Source organism: Cottoperca gobio, chromosome 4 (genome assembly GCF_900634415.1).
Source record: "Cottoperca gobio chromosome 4, fCotGob3.1, whole genome shotgun sequence".
Taxonomy (NCBI): Eukaryota; Metazoa; Chordata; class Actinopteri; order Perciformes; family Bovichtidae; genus Cottoperca; species Cottoperca gobio.
Window position 1 is genome coordinate 14,898,508 of NC_041358.1, and position 17,426 is coordinate 14,915,933.

Sequence of the window (17,426 nt, forward strand, 5' to 3'; positions counted from 1 at the left end):
GTTAAAATGTCTATCTTTACAGCAGAAGCAAAAATACTTACAGCCTGGTTAAAAAATACTTTAAGTAAGTAATGTGGTCGTAAGGGTTGGAGGACTTGTGTTATGATCATAGACTTCGAGGTAAGGTATGTAGCTGACGATGGTTCAGCTTCAGCTTTGAAGTTCTGTGAACAATATTGTGTCCAAGTAATGCCATTTGAGATAATATTTTTCAAAAGGCAACTCGGTTTTGAAAAACTTCTTTATCTCCCACATAGGTTTTGATAATGAACTGCTAGTGGTAGGTCATGTCATATTATCACATTGTCCAATGGCATGTCCAAGTCACCTGTGCCTGCCCTTTTACCAGCTTCCTGCTTTCCCTAAATACTCTGGAGCCAATTTAAGATTGTGAGGGGCTGGGTGTCTATTTATCTGCAGTATATAAGGTAGTGGTTCCCAACATGGGGGTCGCCAAAGCTTCAAGGGGGGGGGGGGGGGGGGGGGATTTTAAAGAGTGTAAGAGAACTTTTCTTTGTATATACAGTTGACCTACAGTATGTCTCTGATGTCCAGAAAACTAATTGAAATTGTTATTTTAAAGTTTGGATTATAATTTAAAATATAACCTTTTTTAAGTCTCACAGGATAAGGGCATGGTGAAGACCTGAACACAAGCGGCTACATTCACAGAGCCCTCTCCTCTTTCTTGTTAGGGAAAACACTGAATTTGTTTTAAAGGAAAAAAGCCTATTAAGTATGGATGATAAATCGAAATTCATCCTAATTGCTCGTTTTACACAAACTTCCTGCACTTATTGTGTTCACTAATTGGGTTAAATGTACAGTTTATCAGTTGTGCTGCATGGTTATTGTTATGCATTGAATATAATATGAAATATCCATAAAATATGTCACTTAAAGTTTGGGGTCTTCAGTTCACATATTGATAGAAAAAGGGAACTGCTGATATAAGGTATCATAGTTTCCAAAAATGACACTATTCTCACTCACCTGTGCCGGCTTTCTCCAGCTTCCTTTTGTGTCCACAAGAGTCAACATGAGATCTTTTGGTAAATTATTGCATGCTGTTCATATTTGAACATAAGTCACCATCAGGGATAGCTGTGGCCTTCTGAAGCTTTAAGTTGATCCGTTCCTATCTATCTGTTTTCCTTACTAATGATATTTTTGCCTGATTTTACAACAAAGTGAACGCACCATAACCGCGGTATTTGTTTACGAGCTGTATATAAAACATGTCGTGAAATAATTGCATAAAAATAACTTTACTTTGGTGCGGCATTGTACAATGACAAGATTACCAACGTGCTTATCTGATCCCCGTCATATTGTGTGTGCAGGTGGCGCCATTCGTGATCTTGTCAACACGGGATTCTTCAAAAACTGGACAGGCAGCTGAATCCATGTGAAGCGTGAGTCAGCTAACTACGAGTTTTACTCGTGGGTTGCTTGTAGTTCAGTGCCATTCAGAGCCAGACATCACCTGACAAATAGCTACTGTGTGGTCGTGCTACGTTAAACAGTGGCCATCCATCACAATGCCTGCGGTTAGTTAGTTTCACTTGAGTGAATTAACTAGCTAGCTAACCAGCTAACTCCATCCATCCAATGGTAGACTGATAAACTTTCAACGCAAGATGAAATGAGTTTCTTTTAACTTAGCCTGTGTAAAGGGTTGGAACTCATGTTAAATTGGTCCTGTGTTTACTTTCTGTACAGAGACGGATGGAAACGAACAGTGTATTGTGATTGCGCTCCAGTAGACTACAAGAGGCACACTTTCCTAGATGTATCAAAACGATTTGGAAAGATCACCAAATCATTTGGGGAAAGTGCACTGAAGTTTTACTCCAGCAGTGCACTGAACATGTGTCTAAAATGTCACAGAGCTCCTCCAGACAGAACAGGAAGTGCTGTTTTCGATGGTCACGCTTCTCTTCATTTTGACAGTTTTAAATCAGATGCGAGTTAAATTTAATACATCCTCTAATTACTAGAAATAGGAAATGCAACTTATTTTTTAGGGTGTGTTCTTCTCCTGGTTCCCACATGTATACATGGATATGCACACTAGCCCCTAGTTAAAGCAGGTTTCTGCGGTCTTAAGATACTTCTCCTCTGGGCTGAGATCATCAGTAAGGCCAACTGTAAGTTACTATATTTTATTATTTAACTAGGAATTAAAACTGCTAAGGAATGGCCTACATATATTTAATAAAATATAAGCATATGGTGTTTTTATAAAAAGGTAAAAGTGTCTGTCACATGTTATTATAATGGTGTGCATTTTCCAGCACCTCATCTTTAACAGATAATCCATCCTATTATAATGTGCATTTTATATTTGTTAACAGAATGTGGCTTTATCAATGGATGTGGATATAAACAAGGCAACCAAGCATGACATGTCAGGAAAACTAAGTACTAGATACTATGAAAAGAGATGCAAGCTTTACAGAATAGAGCATTTCCTGTATGCTGTGGCATAGCAAAAGTGGTGAGCTTTAAGATATGGAGAACCAGTCAGACTTTGAGAAGCTGTCTGACATGTAGTTCCCACATGTAAAATTATACATTTCTTTTCAGCATTTAATAGAAGTCAATATAAAAATGTCCTGCGTTATTCCTATAAGTAGAGACAACAGTTGCTAGCAATAGCACTGCTGGTGTGTGGGTTAAGAGAAGTTAATAAAATACAGACCTTTGCTTCAGTTGCAAGTTGCTTTAGAAGAGTATTTTAAAGTTTTATAATCATATATCAACATTTAGTTGTTTCCTTTTCTAATTTCATTTGAATGTGTTCTCCAGCCACCACACAAGCCCCTCCTCCTCCTCCACAGTGTGAGTATACGTATTATTCTTCAAAATATAATAGAGGTCATCTTTACAGTCATCTAAAAAAACATTTGTATTAATTATGTTGGTATTTCTCCCCAGTGTTTTCTCCCAAGTGTTCCACTTTGTAATGAATGCTATTACAGTAAAGTAGATTTATACACGAGTGTACAGAGTGTTTGGATTCTCAGGAGCATGTTTAACGTCTACATGAACAAACAGTCTGAGATTAAAAGATGTCACCAGGTGGTTTATATTAACGAAGAGATTTTATAACTCTGTTGGTTTTGTGTGCAGGTCCTTACACCGTCAAACCCATCCCGTTTGGCTTCAGGATTGAGATGACCTCTACCACTGGCAACTACACCATAAGCCTGAAGGAAAAGGGATCAGAGACTGGAAACAACTTCACCGTTCAGTTCTCCAATAAAACACATGATATCGAACACCTGAAGCCGTGTACTGAATATGAGCATAATGTGACACTCATTGAAGGTCCTGACAACGAAACACCTTGTGACTGCACTGAAGAGACAACGAAGACAACTGGAATGAGTGAGTACAAATAATTGTTGAATTTCATTTTACTTTCTCTTAATTTAAGAAACGAGACAGATTTGTGCATTAAATTTCACTTGTGTATTTCAGGTAAAGATGACATTACAGATGGCAGCAACATGCCTGGATATGTTTGTTACCGTAGCGGCTGGAACATCAGCTCTTCACTAGCAGCATCAAATAATATGTCAGCTAAGCCAAACGAAAGGGACAATAAGGAGTTCTGTATCAAACTTGGTTTCAATGACACTTGCACAGATTTGACTACGACGTTCACTTCAGGAAACAAATGTGTAGATTCCTTTAACCTCACCAGAAGCATCACTGTTGGTATGTACAGTAGATATATATCTATATATTTATATATAATAGTGCATGTGGTGTAGACATTAGTTCATCATGTTTCATGTATGTGCGGTTTTCTTTTTCCCCACAGGTTTCTTAAATCCAAGTGAAATAAAACAGACAATTTCAACTGATTTTCCTGTAAAAATACAACCAAAAATATCTCCAAACTGCAAGAATCTCAGCATTGATTACACCTGTCGGGGTAAGTGGAAAGACTACAAGTACAGAGAGTGTGTCTGTCACCAACATTGGATTTACATGGAAATAGGTAGAAACGATACGTCACATTCGATGCTCACACTGTAGGAAGACTAACATGTTTTACTTTCAACTGAATCTGAATTGATTTCTGGTGTAAGAGGAAGTTGAGCCGTTGCTTTGTGAATAAGTTCTGAACAGAATATTTATTTATTTGTTTGCTGTGAATGTGTCCACATTTGAATCTAATCTAAACCCAAACGATAAGTGCTCACAAGGATTCAGGTATCAGCTGTTGAAGAAATGTTGTCATCATTGTGTTTTCCCAGAAGATGGAAAACTCAGTGAGACCCGAACACTTTCTGAGCTGGAGCCCTACACAAGCTACAGCTGTGCTGGTCGCACTTCAAGCCATTTTAATGAGCATTACAATGTAGCTCCAGTCATTAGTTGAGTACAGTGGTTAGTCTGTAACTAGAAATCTACCAGCGTCAGTCTGATCTGACCTGATTAATGAATTGTTTTTTTTGAAAGGAAACTGCTGCCTATCATATGCCATTTCATAACTCATTTCTTTCTTGCTTTAATACTTACAGTTTCCATTTCATGATTTTTATCCACATGTGACGCATGTGAAGTCCAACCTACAGACCACATACAACTTCCCCAAACACTTACTGTCACATGGTCTCTGGTTTGTTTTACAGTAATAGTTTAGTTTATCTTATTGACAGTACAGGAACAGTTGTTGCTGAAATGCATTTATTAAATCATATTATTATAGACAGAGGCGACATATGAAATATGTTCACACATTATGTAGTACGTCTTCAATACTTTTTAATAGCCCATTGTATAATATATTATGTTATATTCTATTTAAATGTTGTTCCATGAAGCAAAACTTCACTTTTTCTCCAGTGTTGTGAATGAAGATGTGATGCTTGAACCAAAAGTGAGTATACCTTAGTTTTCTTGTCTTTAAGTAATAAACAGTATTCACGGTAACACTTTATATTAGAGGTACACATTAACTATTAATTAGTTGCTGATTGGCATTCATATAAGTAGCATTTTTATCTCAATCAAATGAGATTAAACACTAAAGACGTCTTTGATCATCTTATAAAACAGCCTTTTCTTAAACTGCTCAAGTCAAAAGCAAACAGTATAATGTTAAACTGGCAGGATTTTAAAGTCACGCTTTTATATTATCATAACCTGTTATATTGTTCCGTTGAACTCATGTCACATTGTCCATTTATATTTTTCTGACCAGCTGTACACATGTCAAACTACAACACCTAAAGAAAAGGAAATGTCCTGCAGACAGGTAGAGGTCACCTGCAGGCAATTAATGTTATCGCCGGTCTTTTGTCTTTTGTTAAAGCTATTTTTCATGTGCATGTCTTTGAGGCATTAGCTTTCATATTTGTATGACCTTTTATTACCCGTCATAATAACATTGGAAAATGGAAGATAGTAATAGAGCGGCCTCTGCTTGGTACTACAACCTAAATACTGTTGAGTTTTTACAATATCACATTTAATCTTTTATTTCTAAGAATACCAGGACTCTCTTGACATATCCTGGTAAAACTTTTATACCAATAAAACAAGAAAATTATTCTAATGAACAAGTTTTCCAAAATCTGAAAGATTCCATGTTGACGCGAGTATCCCATAATCCATTCATACATGTCTGGATTATATTATGTGTTACAGAAAAAATGAAAGTTATATGAATATACTTACCATTAAGGTGGGATCATATGCCAGTTGTCGATCAAAGTAAAACCTCCCGACTCTTGCTGAGGCTCGTTCTGGATTTCGAGGTTTAGTCCTTTATTTCAAATGACCGATCCTGAACTGCAAGTGTGAAACTGCTGACGCCGCAGCTCTGCAACGGAATCGTACTGTCCGGCCTTGGTTTGGTATTGCATTAATGTTACAGCATGTACTTTTTTATTACTGCATTTCTTGGCAATCAGTTGATGAGATGTGAAACTCATCAAAACATGGTAAGAGCTCCAAGCACTCACTCTGATGTCCAAAATAGATTTAAAAGCTTTATTGCATTTAGTTAGCATACAAGGCGTTTGTGATGAGAGTCTTTAATTTGACATGAAATGTTCAGAAAACAACCAAAACAATAAATATTACTAGCAATATTTGACTTTCTGGAAAACCCCTGGACTCTTTAATACCAACTTCTGAGGGCCTGTGGAAAGTAAACTGAGGCAAGGTAAAAGGCTGGGACACAGGAGAGCACTGCATGTTGCAACAGAACACTCACTATCAGGAAATGGACATAATCCTTAAAGTGACTTAGCACTGTGTGAGATAAACCTCCTAGTGAGGATTTAAAAAAAAAGAAATCCAAAAACTTGACTTTGCACCGCATACTTCATGTTCTTAATTAACAAGGCGACGGATAAAAGCAAGATGTATGTTCCATATACAGTATATTACATCATTTCATAACTGACTGGTGCTTTGGCGTTCTGAAGGGGCATCAATGTAAATGTCAAACAAACGCATTAGCATTTTTGGTATTTTGTTGTTAAATACTATCAATTTATTTAGGGAAGTCTGTTTAGCATGAATACTCAATATCTAAAAAGTGCTTTAAATACTAAAATGTTTTGGTGCTATACAGATGCTTTTGTTTAGAGAACGTAGAGATACAATAAACAGCCCTGTGGGTGAAGAAGATGAAATATGTAGATAAAAATTGCAAACACTGTATCTGTAAGTCTCAGACAAAAAACTACTAATCAACACACTATCAAAGTATTCTGTTGACCAAAACAAAAGAAGTTATATTTTCTTGAACCTATAAGCTTTGATTTGTTTTATATAACACATGTTAATAGTATTGAATGTTAATTAAAACACAACATGATAAAATATGGGCATACATGTAAAATAATTGCAATAAGCGGTTAACAGGCTAATTGATTTGAGAATTCATAAGCGACTGAAATAAAGCCTCATCGACCATTGTTTACTTAATATACCTTTCGTGTGGTATCATTGTCATCATGTAAACCCGTGGTAGTAAGTGCTGGTCATTTGTGACCCACTGGTGTAAACCTATTCACTGTATATATAAAAAAGAAAAATGAAAAACAAACGAACAAAATACATATATACCAGTTTCCTTCCTCCAAATGAATAAAGGGTTAATACAAAAACCAAAACCTACAGTATTAAATCTATAGGAACTTCTTTACTATGTACAGTAAAACTAATTTGAGTCCCAATGATGTTTGTTGTTTTTTTGAGTACAACTCCTTGATATATTTTCATGAAAGACACCTTAACATATGTATAAACGGCTCTCTATGTGGGACTTTGTTTCTTTGGTATCTATCTAGGACATAAGTAAGGGTAAGGCACACTAATTTACTCATGACACGGACGGCTACACAAGGCAAGGATCTGATATCTCTTCAACATATTTGTTACTTAACAAAACACTACACTACAAACTTACACAGCAACATTAACAATCGCAACATTTTGTCCACATGTACTAACTTTCTGCTGGGTCAGATTTTTTATTTTATTTTTATATATATATATATATATATATATTTTTTTATATATATATATATATATATATATATATTTTTTTTTATATATAGATATATATATATATATATATATATATATATATATAAAAATATATATATATATATATATATATAAATATAAATATATATATATATATATATATATATATATATATATATATATATATATATATATATATATATATATATATATATATATAATATATAAATATATAAATATATATATATATATATAAATATATAAAATAAAATAAAAGACCTTGCTTAAGTTGAACCAAGAAGGAAATCTTTTGGCGTCAGTGACTAAGGTAAACAGCAAACGTAAAACTGCTTTTCTTTCAGCTTCTACAACTCCTTCTAGGCTGTCAAAAAAAGAGACATTCTGTATTTTGAAAGACAATACATAGGTGTCAAAATGACGTACATTCAAAGTGTTGTGGAGACATTTGCCCGTGTTCTCCCCCCCGGCACGTCTCTAGTCTACCCTCTAAATGATCCTTCCTTTCCAAAATACATTCATTAGACATGATCACCCTGCCAGCCTACCCAGTACCAGGGTAACAAGTGCAACACAACAACGCTTCAACCATCAATAACACTGTTACGTCTCTCAGTTTTGACGCCATCGAGTAAAAATCTCCTCACTCTAATTTTACTATTGTTCTCAAAGTTTTCATGGTGTTTGTGTGACATTTGCTGAGCGTAGGTCTCATGAGAGCCACCAAACCGGGCATGGTCATTTTTATTAGTCCTGATATTTGTATTGATGAACTGTTTTGAGGATAGGTAACACCTAACTTTGCCTTTTAAATGTGTTTGTTTTTACTAATGTTCCAGTATATTGTCTTTAGACAGCATATGCTCATAGCAGCTGCTGAAGAACGACTTTACTTCATTGCATGGATATACAGAGGACATGCATTTTAAAGCCATAGCAAATAACACATCAGTGAGTTACAATACACTGATTCTCAGTGCTGTAACATTATTAAAGTCTATGGAATGGGAGGTCCATCTGACAAAAGTAATCTCTATAATCTTTATCCTAGGGCAGAAAAGGTTTGGGTGTCAATCATGTTATAGACTGTACCTTCACCTTGAAAATGAATCTGTTACACGTTCCACCTATCACAAGGAGCTAAACTCTGGAGTTTCAGTATAAAAGCTGATACATTTGTACGAGTCCAGCATGAAAAGCGAGGAGGGACGTGGGGAGGAGTTCTGCGAGCTATACGTGTGTAACTCTGGGCTTAGCTGCCCTGTGTCAGGTTCTGCATGTGTTTGGCAATGTCATAGACGTAGGTGATGTCCGGCCTCTTCTCCGGGTCAGGGTTGATGCACATATCTACCAAGTTCCTCAGCTGGTGAGAGAGACAGAGGGGTTGTTGGGTGGGAGGTAAAGAGAGAAATAAAACAGTCAATGAAACTGTAGTGAGACCAAAGTGTAAAAGAGCAGCTCCAGAACTGTACAAACCCTCGCTAACAGTGATCCGCTCGTCTTTTAATGCCCGCTAGATGAGCTCATATCATAACGGCAATAAGAAGGCCGAAAGTAATCGAGCTGAGACAAAGACGCTGTGTTAGCGCACTAATCTATTATTGGTCTGAATCCACATTTACCTGAGCCCCCACACGCACACACGCGCACACACACGCACACACACACACACACTGCTGCCACTCCATTGCCATCCGGAGACAGCACTTACACTTGAAGCCGAGCGAAGCGGCTGATTGGAGCAGATAGATAGACAGGCTCGCAGGCGGAACAGCCACCGCCATCATTAAAAAAAAAAAGAAGAGAATAAAAGATGGAGAGGAAAGAAAAAAAAAATAACATCTACGCGAGGTCGCTATGGTAACTGTCTGCCGACGTCCTGGCCGCTGTTGCGTGGCACCGGCTTGGACGAGTTCTCGTCAGCCGCTGTGTTTGTGTGCGTGTGTGTGTGTGTGTGTGTGTGTGTGAAAGAGAGAAAGTGGGAGAAAGATGCAAATTCAGACAGTCTGAGAATTAGTCCCACAGAATGGAGACGGAGTGGGGGGGAAGAGATGCAGATATGTAAAATATTCATGCGCTTCTTTGCATGGCGAGAGGGATGGGGGAGTGGGGGAGAGTGTCAGGTGGAGGGAGGGGGGAGTAGGAGGTGGTGAAGGGAGGCGTGGGGGGGAAGCATAGACGGAGATGGTTAAATGACACAACAAAGATGAGCAGCTGACAGTTTGCTGCCGATCCTTCAGGAGCATTGTTTACATCCAGACAGGCGCTGCAGGCACCCCCCTCATCTCCATCTCTCCATCGCCCTGTCTCTCGCTCTATCATTCCCTCTCTCTTTCACTTTGTCTCCCTTTCTCCTGGATGGGGGTGACATGTGGGGCAACGCAGAAGCTCAGCGTGGTGTGTGAGTGGAGAGAGCTCTTGTAGCAAAATATACTCTTGCACGATTGCTCATGCACATACAAAAACTCACAGACACTACAGAGGCTTGAGGCACCTCACAATTAGCCTTTATCTTCCTAATAAATACCACAGTATAATAAAGTCATCAGGGTTTATTATTTGACTAGAGAGACCTGAATAAGGAGAGCCACTTAGCCACTAAGGACTTGTGTATGCAAATACTCTGATAGCTGAAAGCATGAAGATAAAGGACACAATAGGATGATCAGTTTTTTACTTTAAGGGACGATACCAGTATGTTTTTCATGTTTTAGCCACATATGAAACATGCATATGCATTTAAATACATATGCATGTACATATAGGTATATAATGCCACCAATAATTGATGTGTTGATTGACAGAACATTTATTGTGAATGATTTTGAGAATTGTTTAATCATGGATTAATCGTTAAAGTAGAACATGTTGAATTTTTTTTGGTGTGAGGTTGTGCGTTTTCTCAGATTTACATAGTTGTAAATACAACATCTTCCTGTTTTGGACTGTTATAATTAGAGAAAAAAACGGGCTCTACAAACTTATTCATTTTCCACTATTTTCTGATATTTCATAGACAAAATAACTCAAGTAATCAAAGGGTATTGGACATATTAATCAATAATGAATATGATTGCATCCCTAACGTCACTTGTAGTAAAAAAAAGGGCTGAAACAGTGAAAAAGAAACTGGTATTAATTGTTAACTAACAAGCAAAAGCACAGCGTCATTGCTAAATGGATGTAATGCCTGCATTGTATGTGCGTGTGTGCCTATGAGTCAGTGTCTGAGTTTTTGCATGCGTGTGCGCTTGACTTCATATATTTAAGAGAAAAAGACAGAAATGTTAGGGAAAAAATGCCACCCACACAAAGAGGGCACGCAAACACAAAGTCATGCGCATTCATACACACGTCACCGGCAATCAGCAATAAGGCGATCTTTAACCGCAGCCCGACTACATTACATTTCTGTGCATGGGTAAGTCTATGCAGAACTACAGCAGATGATTTAACATTTCGTTAGGGAAACATGACACTCTAGCCCGTTTAGTTTCACCTCACTTTGTAGCATGGCCAGATGCTTTTGATATGTGCATTTAATTTTCAAACGGTTAAAATTATAGCCGGTCTTTTGATCACAGAGCAATATCATACTGCACTGTAGCTCAGACAGTTGGGGTGGATTTCACTTACATATAAAAAATGTACTTCAATAGTCAACACAAGTAAAAATCAGCGAACTGGCACAGAGAAAAGGAAACCGGCACCCACTGCTTAAGACAGTAGTTCACTTAAAAGATATTAAAATGTTTCTAAAGTTTCTTTTAGGAGTCAGGAGTCGAGACTATCATGAGTCCTTTTAAAACACTGAGCAGGTCCTTATCTACTTACCACAGCAGTAAATGGCAACTGGTACTAACCTCCTCTGAGTAGTGATCTGAGGGAAGAGGGGGGTAGTCGCACTGTTCTATCTTCTTACAAAGGGAGTAAAGGTTCATCTTATCCCCATAGAACGGACTCTGCAGGGCTGCCATCTGAAATATAGAGATATGAGGGAAAGCAAATGTAGAGACAGAGAAATGGGGAAAAACAAGAAACCAGGGTGTTAAAGTAAAAACTTGAAAGTCAAAATTTCAACAGGTGCTACACAGAAGACTGTACAGTATGTTCACTGCCATCGAGGTATATCACTTATTGATTAAAGCCTGCGTGAGAGACAAACAAAGCTAAAACAAGAGGATATATGGTGTGTCCAAAGTGTTTGTGTACATATCAAATCAGCACACAGTTCTTTATGTTTTCTGAAGTGGAATGAGCTGTGGTCTAACGTTCAAGTGAACCACAGAAAAACATGAGAGCTTCTCTTAACTTGTGCGTTTTCCACTAGTTTGCTTGGGCCTTTTTTGCTGCACTGCTTCCAAAACTAGGCAATATAAAGTTATATGGAGACATATAGTTGAGCATTGGAAGAGGAGAAGAGTGAGGAGAGGGGTGCAGGCGTATGAGGAGAGAATTTCTCAGTTTGCTGGAGCAGCGAGAAAACTATATCCTCTGGAAAACAAATGCAAGCAAGCAGCGCAGAGGAGAGGCAGAAGGGAATGGTAAGGAAGAGCGGAAAGGATAAGGAGACATTTGCTGAGTGGAAATATGTGAAGAATCCCTCCTGCTTGTCTAAGAATAGAAAGTATAGCATGCCATTTCTGCCAGGGTTAGTGACTGACTCACTTCTTGTTAAAATGTGCATGCGGAAGGTGAAGCCTGCAGCAGCTTTGCATAACAAGCACACTCAAATTCTTATTGTTTTTCTGATTCAGTGCTTTCGAAATAAATACTGCGTTAGGCTTATGTGTTGGGCCAAATTGCTCAACTAATAATAAATAAACACGGTTGGAATGGCTGTCAGTGTTGATGGTGATGAGCTGCTCGGAGATGTTGGCGCTTGTTGACTCGGTTTTCATTTATTTACATAGTATTACATAGTAAGAGTATATCTAACAGGATATCAAGGGAGTTTTATTTATTAAGTATTTCTGGGCAAAAAAAAAAAGACCTGGTCTTATGCAAAAGGTCCAATATGTATGCTGTATGCAAAAGCCATATTCCAATGTCATGCCCTGCACCTGTTTTAGGGCAGAGGGCATTTCTGAGTACTAAGGAATGTTGCTGCACATCTCAATGACTTTCAGAGAAGAGGAAGTGTCTTCTGGACCAATGTGAAACAGGATCTTGGGCCATTAATAGTCATTAGTCGTTTCCTCTTGTTTCCTCACAGCCTCCATCTGCAAGTTTTGTTTCAGTACTGTGGGGTATTTCAAAGTTGAATGTGACATTGATGAATGTTTCATCATTAGGAGCATGCAAAAACAACGATCACAAGTTCATCATATTGCACCGATGATTGTTTTTAAATTATTATTATTTTTACATCATTATCGTACGAGTTTGACAGCCTGTTCTCATCGGTAGTGTGAAAAAAGACGATAACAATAAATCCACAAATGGATCCAAATGGAATCGTTCCATCCAGCAGCTTAGTGTAAATGTGTGCCACAGTACCGGGAACAATAGAGACTAAATATGTATCTATAAATAGGACGTTTAAGGAAGCAGAGGCGGAATAACAGAAGCTGTCTTTTAGTTAAAATGGGGAGGAGAATATATGGAGTATATTTTAACAGCGACCCAGGACAACACCAGGTGATGTCTTAGCATTAGCAATGGTCGCCTTCCTCAGAGTTGCACATACAAACTCATTGGACCGCCTAAAGCTACTGCTCGCAGAACACAACTAAAAATCGTATTGTCAGTATTTGTCAGCTTAGTTAAGTCACAAGAACAATTACTACTAAAGAAATGTTTGCTTTGTTACATGTAGCTACAAATGTAACCCTTTGACATTTTCCACAAGGTGCCAAGCACATCAACAACTTGTAGGCGGCGTCATCATTTCAGTAGAAATGTGTCAAACATTGATGGTGCAGAGACAGAAAACTTCTTGTTCCCTATCGGGTAGATTTTGACAGAGTCTCTGTCACAAGTTCCAGTGGGAAGTCAAGATGACGGCAGCAGAATCTCAGTGGGCCATGTCTCCTCTGGACATAATTTACCATCGCGCATTAATCCGCACTCTTAATCACACACTCACATTAATGCAGTGTATCCTCAGAAAATCCTGTGAACACAAAGAGGATCTCCCTCTCTCCCCTTGGACTCCTCTCTCTCCCTCTGCTCCAACAATTACGACGGAGACTGGCACAGCAGGCGGTTGACAGTGATGAGATGTGTGAAGAAAATGTGTATTCCTGTGTGTGTCAGCAATGATGCACTTCCATTAGTAACAAAGCCTCATATCTGTAACCCACGATTCCACATTTGATTCTACAGTATTTGAGCGACACACATTCAAATTCAGTCCACTATTTTTCTAAAACTGCCTGTTATGTTGCAGGTTATGATTGGCCTTTATAAATTGAAGACAACAGTTACTACAAGAATATTAACCTAACAACTTGGAGAAAAAAAAAAAATTGATTGCCTAAACCTCCAGCAATGATTTGAGGCAGCCTATAAATACTTCATCTGTTCAGTGAGGTCAGAAAACTAGAGGGAAGGTCCAGGCCGGCTCAGCTGGCTTTCTTTAAAAATGGTATAAACTGGTGAGCAGTGCCCATGTTTGCACAGAAAATGCTCTCCAAAAGTTCACTTCAATGACTTGGAAAGGACCATGTGGGGAAAACACTCCCAATTGCAATTAACTAACATATTTACACCTTTTAAATATAAAGAACAGGTAGCGTGGACAGCTATGAGTTGTGCGTAAGGGCTAGATAGAGCTTCCAAAAACTATAATTGCTCCGTAAGCGAGAGAAAAAAAAGAGAGTGAGCCGGAAAAAGAAGAAAATCAGCCAGCTATAGACACCAGGAGGCAAAGGGTTAAACAAGACCCCATCGTATTTTCATGCATCTTCTGCTTTTGACAGATGAAAAATGTCAACTGTCCTGTTTGTATTTGGGAGTTTTTGCACTATTCATCTGCTTCATTAGTGCCTGCTGCTCCTAGCCCCTGACAGCTGCCGGCCCCCTGCTCTCAGCACACACACACGCACACTTCTTTTTTCCAACTGTGTCGTCGCAATGGGTTAGATGATTGACTCACTCTCTGACCTCTGAGGCCCTGGTGAGTATAAGACTGTGTGTGTGTGTGTGTGTGTGTGTGTGTGTGGTTCATTGATATTCGAGAGACATACAATGCACACGCATGCCTGCTGTCTGTCTAAGGGGTGTAAGCTGCTGGTGGCAGAACACGCACACATCCTCTCACACTCACTCACTCTCTCTCTCTCTCTCTCTCTCTCTCCCTCTCTCTCTCTCTCTCACACTCTCTCTCACACACACACACACACACACACCCTCCTTTGTTCCTCGTCTCTTCTTCAACTGGCCAGGCTGCACTCTCCTCAGCCCAGACATGTAAAGCCAGCATCCCTGTCCGTGTAAAAGGTCTGGATGGGGCCTTCCAGCGTAATTAACACTGATCCCGCTCTCCCTCTCTCTCCAGCTTCTCTCCCTGTACGCCAATTAAAAAGGAGCTGCGAGAGGCTCCCGTCTTCCTCCTCCACCCCCCTTTATCCCTGGAGCCCTTATAGCCTGGGACCGAAGGGTTTCTCACAAGCTCTTACTTACTCATTTATAAACACACATACAATTACAGGCACATGCTACATACAAATAAATCCCTAAATGTTAACACACATGCAAAATAGATGTGTATTACACACACACACACTTTTTGTATGTGCTCATTGGTCCTTCATGTGGTTTTTTGATGATATATTAATCAAGGCAATATGTCACAGTGTAGGGACAGTCATTAAAAATATACCTACACCCAGTGGAGTCATCGCTCTTCTACTTCAACACACTAAAAAGGGAAGAAAGATAAGAAGGAGAAGAATGGACGGAGGACTTAAAAGAGCCAGATTGTTCCTGTGGGTTGAACTTTTGAGGAAAAACTGGATATGTTCCTATGTTCCCATCTCACTGCCGCTAAACGTGTTTGAATTGTAGAATTTTAAAGAAATAGTTCAGCATTTTTGGATATGCACTTATTTGCTTTCTTGCTGAGAGTTAGATGAGAAAGTCAATGCCACTCTGTCATCAGCTACAGCCAGCATCCTGTTAGCTTAGCTTAGAACAGAAACAGCTAGCCTGGTTCTGTCCAAAGGTAACAAAACCCACCTACCAGCACCTCTAACGCTTACCAATTAACACATTATATCTTCTTTGTTTAATCCTTACAATAACTGAAGTTTAACATTAACACATTGACTTTTCAGCTTCATATTAAATGGACGGATATGAGGGTTGGCTCGGTCTTCTCATCCAACTCTCAGAAAAAGAGCGAGTAAGTGTTTTTCCCAAGATGTCAAACTTCTCTTTTAAATAGCCTACCAACTCTAAGGTTTCAAAACATGGCCGTGCAGTGGGCTCGTAGTGGTACAACTGAATTGAAAATTCTGTAAATAGGATGAAGCTGTATGGAACAAAACCGTGTTGTAGCCTGAACAACGGCCCCCGACGGAAACCTGCAATCCTGCAGCGGAAACTCGACCGAAGAGGCCAGACACACAGACATTCAACGTTGAAAATCAAAGTAAGTGTTATAAGCGCCATCAATTAATATATGTTGGTGTAAGAGTCCAGGTGTAATTGGTAACACCGGTGTTGTAACAAGTTTATTAACCGGTGGAAAAAATGTCCTCACCGTGGCATCCCTAATGTTAGCGCTTCAAAAACTACACATACTGTAAGAAATGGATACAAGGATACCAAGGCTATACACAGGCATCAGTCTTTGAATGCAAAAAAACCCCACTCCCATTTTAAAGAACATATAGAGAGCCACAGGGCCAACTCATCTCATGCAAGCGCCAGCTGCTGAGAACCCAGCATTTTTGGGCCTCATAAAACTAACAGCAAAACAGGACGGGAGGCAGAGCAGTAAGGCGGGAGGCATGAGACATGGGCACAGTCAGAGGTATGCATGGCTGAGCTCCTACAGGAAGGAGACACATTCCAGAAAAACTTTTCCAAGACATTATCCTCCTCTGCTAACCTTTATATAAAATCACAGCAACCACCAAACATCCATACAAGTTGGAGACCTACAGTGTGCGTGTAAAATGCATCTCTTTTACACAGAACACAGTTAGCAAGGGGGGGGGGATATGCGAGTATGAGGTGGTTCTGACAGAGCAGGAGGAGAGAGAGCGCTCGGAGAGCCCAATATCATCGACTGGCGCATGACCAAACCCCCGCTTACCTTCCTGGTCTCCCTGGGAGACAACGCCGGCGACTGCAGCCTCCCCGTTTACCACAGTGTACGAGGTTTAGGTGATGGGGCACCAGGCCGGGTCAGGGGGTGTAATGAGGTTGGACACGAGGAGAAAGGGATCAAACAGAATGGGAGATGAAGATAGACGCAGAAACAATGACCAGGTATTGACCGACTGACCCTCCGGACCTGAGCCCCACCCCCAGGCACGAGAATGAAAAATGCAGGCTCTCTCAAATGGAGTCGTTTCACACATTGGGAACCAAACTCCCTGAGATACACACACGCACACTCGTGGGCAGACACAGACACAGACACAGACACAGACACAGACACACACACACACACAAAAAAAAAAACATACACCAGCACAATCCTCACTGTATGTTCAGAGGGAAATCAATGAGTACCAAAGGGATCAGGCGTGGATTTCTATGTGAATTCCTTATGCCTGAAGGTTAAGTGAGGAAAAGGGAGGCAGATGGAGGTGGACATGGCAGAAGAAAGGAGAATAGAGCAAATAGGAATGAAGGAGAGAGTTTCAGAGAGAAAGATGTAAGTTTCCCGACACTGAATGCACTATGGAGCACTCTTACTCTTATCCAAGAAG

At 39.4% G+C, this 17,426-nt stretch overlaps 2 protein-coding genes across 3 annotated transcripts in view; one reads left to right on the plus strand and one right to left on the minus strand.

The window, feature by feature from the left end:
• Window positions 1-2,114: 2,114 nt before the first annotated feature.
• Window positions 2,115-4,411, plus strand: LOC115007240 (uncharacterized). The gene is made up of 6 exons (XM_029430019.1): window positions 2,115-2,150; window positions 2,812-2,844; window positions 3,136-3,393; window positions 3,487-3,726; window positions 3,833-3,946; window positions 4,272-4,411. Exons 3-6 carry the CDS (start codon window positions 3,180-3,182, stop codon window positions 4,394-4,396), a joined length of 693 nt encoding a protein of 230 aa, XP_029285879.1. The 5' UTR covers window positions 2,115-2,150; window positions 2,812-2,844; window positions 3,136-3,179; the 3' UTR covers window positions 4,397-4,411.
• A 3,392-nt stretch (window positions 4,412-7,803) lies between these two features.
• Window positions 7,804-17,426, minus strand: part of nek7 (NIMA-related kinase 7) — a 58,152-nt gene continuing 48,529 nt past the window's right edge. For both annotated transcript variants that reach the window (XM_029430260.1, XM_029430261.1), the window contains 2 exons: window positions 11,403-11,516; window positions 7,804-8,902 (listed from right to left, as the gene is read on the minus strand). In XM_029430260.1, the coding sequence (XP_029286120.1) occupies window positions 8,792-8,902; window positions 11,403-11,516 (225 nt within the window). In that variant the 3' untranslated portion in view covers window positions 7,804-8,791. The remainder of the gene's footprint in view (window positions 8,903-11,402; window positions 11,517-17,426) is intronic.